We start from the raw sequence: 7,568 nt of genomic DNA, 5'->3' as shown, positions 1-7,568 counted from the left end.
GACAGGTCCTCTTAAATATTGATGTGACAGGTCCTCTTTAATATTCATGTGACAGGTCCTCTTAAATATTGATGTGACAGGTCCTCTTTAATATTGATGTGACAGGTCCTCTTTAATATTCATGTGACAGGTGCTCTTTAATAATTATTCCGGGGGGGTTCCGGGGATCCCACAATGACATTAGGATTCATAATGTAATTGTTGGATAACCTGTAAATAATAAAAAAAAAAATAAAAAAAAACACACACACTAAATTCATTTAACATTAATTTTTAAAATTTTTTTCCGAATTTTCCGAAATTATTCTGGTCGAATATAAGGACAACCCTCGAACACCAACACTACAAGTTAGTATAAGTAGAGTATATGCAGTGCTTACCAGTGCAGTGCTTGATCATTTTAGAAGTTACCAACTCTCACAGTGTATGCTGCCCAAGATCACAAACCGGCCAATCACAAGCAAGTACACATACTAAAGAAATTCTTTTTTTTTTAAATACCACTTTTGTGCTTTACCAAGAGTTAAAATGTCCTGTGTTAGCAATATTCTGAATTATAAACCATTTTTTAACGCATATGTCAGCAGTAACTTTATTATACTCATACTATTATATTATACTGTAAAATAAATTTTCATGAAAAACAATGTACCGCTTTTAGACATATAAAACCAGAAAGAAATGAACCGCTAGGGAGGTTAAACCATTTTTCAATGTGGGGGAGCCCTTGAAATAAGGAACCCCTTCTATAAGTTCTATATTTACAGCTCACAGTATATTAGCATGGTGGTCAGTAGGAAGCATTGTTCTTACAAAACTGGCCAGTAGGAAGAATGTTACTCCTACAAGTTGCCAAAAAAATCATTGGTGTCAGTTACACTGAACTGAGAGTCACACGTGTTTCATGAACCCCTAGCAACTTCTTAAGGAACCCCAGGGATCCGTAGAATCGTGGTTGAGAAACATTGACTTGAATATGATTTCAGTTCTTGTCCAAAAAAAATAAACATTTCACAATAATCAAAAAAAACATAAAACATTAGAAACATAAACACTACAAAAAATCTTCTACAATTTTATATGTGCTCTTTTTTCATTTTTTTGCTATTTTACTGATTTCTATGAATCCGTTCTACTTGTGCAAGCATAAGGGAGTGGATTTTCTTTGAAAGCTTGTCCTGAAAAATGATCTGTTTGTGCAAATAAAAAAAGTATCAGGAATAGTAATGAACCTGGAGAGATAATCCTGTAGGTGACTGAAATATTTGCTTTCTGATATGCCCAATCCATTAGATGTATTACTCAGACCCAGAAATGGAACAGCCTTTAATGAATTATTGACTAACTCACCTTTTATTTATAAAAGTGACATAATACAGAGCCTTTCCCCTTCCTCTAGGAAATTTCAGTACTGTTTAAATATACACTCTATGCATTAAGCTTCATACGCCAAAAAATCTTTCTGCCATCAGCATCGCGTGTATTCTCCATAAGCCATGAAGCTGGCCTTCGCCCTGTTCTGCCTCCTCTCTGTATTCATAACCAAGGGTATGACTAGTAAACTTTTATTAATTTTTCTATTTGAAAAATATGTTTTGGGGTATTTGTAATTAATCAAAATAATATTTTATACATTTATACATATTTATTCAAATACATTTATTTTACTTATTATATATATATATATATATATATATATATATATATATATATATATATATATAAATATTTATATATTTTTATACACACACATATATTGATTATTTTCTTTTTGTACTTTTCTCTTTTTTTTAGTTGATTTTTAATCCATGGGTCTAGGGGTTCTGTCCATGCAGGTTTTTAGTTTATTAGTTTTTGTTTATAGGTTGACTATGATGTACATATACCTTTTATTAAACCTAACTATATAACTAGGTAAAACAAGATCTTTATATTTATTACAGGTCAGAGATAGAAAGCATTGAAAAAAAAACATTAACATGGCAGTAAGGGAACTAAAATGTTTAAAGGAGAAATACATCAATTCAATAATAATATGTGCTTTTTTAGTGGTAGCACCAAAGGTAGTAAGGGGGTGAATTGGTGCATGGAAAGAAGGAGAGATGGAATGTATATTCAAAGAGAACAGGGAGAGATGTACGTAGTATGTGGCAATGGGACAAACAGGGTACATGGGAAATACAACAGACTTTTTGGGGAAGCACGAGATTACTGCCTGTGTATTGTCATCTCCCCCTCCATTTGTCATGATCACCATATATTTGAGAGCAATAATGGGAAATCCAAAATGTTTCTCCTAAGATTGCAATGGGAGGTGAAGGGATGTCTCTCCCCATATAGTATATAAGCCTATAGTAGTATCGGTTCTAACATTGATCATGGTCAAGTGTTCACAATCTGTTGCCTATATAATGTATTAGGCTGAATAACTATTAAATTTACATTTGTTACTAAAGTTTCTATTTATTAAAGAGAGGATGTTACAATAGGACATTATATGCTACCCAAAAATGGATGAGATTTTCTCTCTATGAAGACTACTACTGAATAGGGCTTTGGCATAGATTGGGTTGGTTGGGAGGTGCCATGCTGGGATCTTCTCTATTATCTTTAAATTTCCAAACAATGGCTAGAATCTGCTCCCAAAAGTTTGCTCTGTAGTTTCTTGTGGAGTAGTTATCAAGGTGAAATATGGTATCTGATAATGGTAAATGGCAATACCACCACTAGGTTTCTAAGATTCCTTTGTAGTGCAAAAATATCACAGTGGGTAGGGTAGATTTGCCATATGTTGTTGATGTTTCTTTAAAAAATTACAGTATCCTGCCTAAGTACCCTATTTAAAAGCCTGGTCTGGCCCTTGGGGTATGTTATAAAAATGAAAAATTGGCTTGATAGTTTGATGGATGACAGTCTGGGACTTTCTAGGCAGAGTGCATATGCATCTGATACATGATTAGGGAGACTGAAATCTAATTAAAAAGGAATGGGCTGTGGACAGTCAGGGGTTGGATGATACAGGAGGTTCTTCAGCCGGGGTCTTCATCTGATTTTTTTGTAGCTTCTATCAAAAAATGTAAACCTCACAAAATGCAATGAAATCGGACCAAGGAATCTCAATCTAGTAGAGGAAATTGTACAACTAAAGGGAAGGCTAAATTAAATAATTTAATTTATTTTAAAGAAAAGTATTCATTATTACTGCTGCTTGTGTCTTCACTTAAGTTTTTTTTTTTACTCATTTCTTCTCTTATTGGTAAAGGGACAGGGAAGTAAGTTTAGACACAGACAAAAATAAATAAATCTAAAAGAGATTCTAACCATTGTGTATTATGTTCAAATTTAAAATACAATGGAATTGACATTAGGCTTTAAAACCGGTTTGGTATTGACACAAGAGCATTGCCACTTAACACAAAATACCCAGCAAATAATATTTTATAATTACAGAGACTGAATAATTGTACATAATGACTACAATTATATCTGCCATTTGCTTAGCTAAGTACATCTTTATTTTACTGCCAGTGCAGTTTCCTGTTCAGTAGCTCAGTTCAAGTTGAATATTAATTTTTAAAACAGTGACAGATCCAAAGAGCAGAGAACAGTTAAAAAATACAGTTATGGGAATATAATTAAAACCTCAGCTAAACAACTAAGTTATATTTTAATTCAGGATCCTTGGCCACTTACTGACTTTCTAAATTGTTCTTCATTTGGACTGTCCTCTTCTTTGGAGCCAAATCTCCCTGCCTTTTTGATACTTCTCATTTGCTTATCTTCTTAGTCTATTTTTATAAAAATAGAATTAAAAAATAAATTAAAATGTTTATTATCCTATTGGTGGGTAATTTACATTTATTTGAGGTTTTAATGTTTTTGTGTATTGTTCCAGCTTTAAATAGTCAGACATTTTAATCTTCTATTTCACATTTTGGATGATATTAAGGAGTCAAACATCATGGCAGTGTTTTTTATGTCTTGGAATACTATTGATTAGTTTCCATATTGAGTTCCTGCGCCCATTATAGAAGGAAGGGAGGTGGTCCCAAAATCCTCCTAATAAATGTTGTACTTGTTTTATGTTATATTTAGATAATGATATCAGATTTTGGAAAATAAGCAGAAAGGAGCTGGAATACATAAAAGTGTTCAGGAACAGGGTGACAAGTGGAGGCAATAATTCTGGAAAGAACATCTTGTTGTTGGAACATGCTTTGGAAGCCATTGGCTTACTTTGCCCACCAGTCGACTCCTATAATATAAATGTTACTGAAGAAATATAGCTTTAACTTGGCAGATAGTCCAAAGTACCAGGGACTCCATGATGTTTGGTTTTGTGGTGTATTTGGCCTTTAAGCTACGTACACACTTCCAATGTTTCTTCCCCGATAATCAGCTCAGGGCTGATATCGTATGAGAATCTTAAATGTGTACAGCATGCGGCGTCCATCGTCCGAATGACCTCCCTGGCAGATCCGCAGATGATGAACAACAAACGATCGTAATGCAAGTAAAGGGGGAGAGCGTGCAGGGGGGTGCCGATCCATTGCTCACCCCTCCCCTCTGCATAGAGCACAATGGTGCTGTATGTACATCATCGTTCATGCATCGTGCAGTGCTTAGTCGTTGGAAAGGATTACAGAAGATCCTTTCCAACTTTTATAATTGCAAGTGTGTATGCAGCTTTAGGCAAAAACATTATTTAACCATTATTAAAACTTTATGATAACTTGATCAGCTCACCACTAACACACAGCTATCCAAGAAAAATGTAAAATAAGCAATATTTTGCAACAAACAATCATTAGTTAAGGGGAAAATTGATATTAGGTTAAATAAATACAAGGTGTGGTGACACAAAAAACCCTCCTTGCTCAAAATAGTGCATAAATATTGCATATTATGTTTAACTGTACAACACCTACAAGATAAGCAGACTGCCGTTTGCAGGAGTACAACACAGTAAGTACATTTGTGTGACTTGCTGCTGATAACATTGCTGCACCCAATGTTACACAATGTCAGGTGATGCTGAATACCCTGCAGCTGGTTTTGCCAGGTAGAGATGTGATATATGACGACTGAATGATAACAGTAATCTCACCAACACATTTCTTTTGTGAAACGTGTGGCTAAATATTGTATTTCCTGTTCACAAAACATTTTATCACATTTTTTGACTGTGTCCAATGGAGTTTCATGATATACTTGGAACAAAAAATGTCCTGGTTACTATAATATATAATATTAAATATATATATATATATATATATATATATGTGTGTTTATATAGTAAAAATGGCTCAGTAGACAAAATCTAGAATAAAAAAATTATTTTTAGACATCTCATTGTAAAAAAAGCATTGATGTAATTTGAAAAGGGTTCAAAATTCGAGATTTTCAAAATTTCAAAATTCAAAATACACCTCTTTAAAATGTAGAAACTTTTTTTACATTCTCCTTTTCTTTTATTGTATATTCATTAACTGTAAGTAATATTTTTACCTGCTCATGCGCTGCTCAGTGTTCAATCAAAAACCGATTTCGAACAAGCCGTTAAGTTTGTTTTATTACAGAAGGGACACAACCCAAGAAGAACCCGTCTGTTCTCACATTCGTGTTTTATAGGTTTAATTCTGCTTTAAATTTACTAAAAGCTAACAGAGACACTGTTGATTTGCCAATTCAAGGTTAAGTGAATTGAGTCGACCTCCCTACAGCAAACCATAGTCATCGATCCATACTCCAACCTGGGTAGGCTCCTGAGATGGATGATTTTGGAGATTTCATGGCCAAAGAACACCTTTGCCCCTCTCTTTCCACAAAACAGTGGCTATCTAGGCCTAAACACTGCCATATGATGGCGCTCATATGCTCCATAAAATGCAGAAGGCTTCATGTAAAGAGTTATAATGCAAGGGCTCTAATGGAGGAAAGTGGTATATGATGTGGATTGGCGAGTATACCTTGTTGGGGGTGGGCTGTCAAGAGAAGCTGTCACTGTTCTTAACCCGAAAAAATGGCGGTGTCTTTTGAACTGCTTTAATAAAGTAAACATTTATATAAAGCAGTGAAGGGATTTATCATTCCCATCCATCAGTTTCTGACCTAGAAACACTATAGGGATTACCCTTTTAAAGTCCATTACTATGATGGGTGGCTTTTCCAGCCCACGGAAGTAGGTGTTCATATTAAAGTAGGTGTGCATATTAAAGAAATGTCTCAATTTACATATCACAGTGTCCCAGGATTCTATGTTCTTGGAAGATCATATAATCACATGTTCAGGACTGCTAGAATTTGAGCATACTACACTAAACTATGGCAGGAGATAACCAGAACCTAGTATTAACAGTATTAACTAAGGTTGGTTCAAGTTTCAGCTTTGACTATATTATAGTGCATACAAATAAAACCATTCTGGTGCTGTGTAGGGATAGTTTTGGTGCAAACTGAGCAATTTCCCAAGGCACCCAACCTTCTCTAGAGCTTCAATAGATAAAAATGCCCAATGTGCAAGGAGGTGAAATTTTGTGCATTTGGGGCCTCCAAATCCTATTTGATCAGGGCCCAATTTTGTGCTCATTCTTATCTGGTGCTGCAAGGTAGAATCTTTAAAAAGATAATTATAAAAATATTTTTGTTTTTATCAGTCATGTCTTTTTTGTGAACTTGTATCCCAGGGAGTTTTACAGATTGGAGGACCTCATTTATGAGGGTGTTATTTCACCCCACATGGTTTGTTATGGATTGTTTGCCTGAAGAGACTCTGTCCCCAATATTATATATGCATATAACCTATTTTAGTCAAATAATCAACCTGTAAAATCTTGCCTTGTGTAGACATGCCAAAAAGCCACCATCTTGGTAAGTGGCTGACATTGGAGTGACGGCAGACTTAGTTACATTATGACAGCAAAGCCAATAATTGGACACTTCCAGAAGAAAAAAGGAATATGTCACTTAAGGACAAACAGGGCTGTGTTTGTAAATTGACTAGCTAATTTTTCAACCAAGTTCAAGTGGATATAGAAGTGAATTAAAAAAAAAAAACATGAAAAGAAAAACACTGTAAATAAGCATATTTCATTTTTGTTTCACATGGGTGTCAGATGATTTAGTAACTGCTGAGCAGGATGTTCTGTAGCCTGCAAGTAAATATACACTGACATATACTTATTGGAAGACTTTCTAAACAAATACAGGTGTGTTGGAATGAGAACAGACAATTACATTTTAATATGCACCCTGGTGGCAAAAACAGAAAAGTGACGGAATCTATGCTTCTTTTAGGACAGGTAAGGCGTTGTGAGTCTCTTCAGTTAAGAAAATTTTTACTAGGCCATAAGCACCAGAGGGACAGTTTGAACATATAAAGTGGGACAGTAACTCAAATACATGGACTCTAAGGAGGTATGATAAAGGACATCTAGGGAGGTATGATAAAGGGTAGTTCCACCAACTCAGGGATTCCAGAGAAGTATGATAAGGGACAGCTCTTCCAACTCAGGGATACTAGAGATGTATGATAAGGGACAGTTCTTCCAACTCAGGGATACTAGAGA

The 7,568-nt window shown here is 34.8% G+C and overlaps 1 protein-coding gene across 2 annotated transcripts in view; it reads left to right on the top strand.

Moving 5' to 3' along the window:
- The first annotated feature begins 1,433 nt into the window (after positions 1-1,433).
- The window catches only part of LOC140340940 (phospholipase A2 inhibitor NAI-like), a 14,725-nt gene continuing 8,590 nt past the window's right edge, over positions 1,434-7,568 (top strand). For both annotated transcript variants that reach the window (XM_072426404.1, XM_072426403.1), the window contains exon 1: positions 1,434-1,548. In XM_072426404.1, the coding sequence (XP_072282505.1) occupies positions 1,497-1,548 (52 nt within the window). In that variant the 5' untranslated portion in view covers positions 1,434-1,496. The remainder of the gene's footprint in view (positions 1,549-7,568) is intronic.

Source organism: Pyxicephalus adspersus, chromosome 11 (genome assembly GCF_032062135.1).
Source record: "Pyxicephalus adspersus chromosome 11, UCB_Pads_2.0, whole genome shotgun sequence".
Taxonomy (NCBI): domain Eukaryota; kingdom Metazoa; phylum Chordata; class Amphibia; order Anura; family Pyxicephalidae; genus Pyxicephalus; species Pyxicephalus adspersus.
The sequence above is the reverse complement of the archived record's forward strand: the minus strand, read 5'-3'. Positions and strand labels throughout refer to the sequence as shown.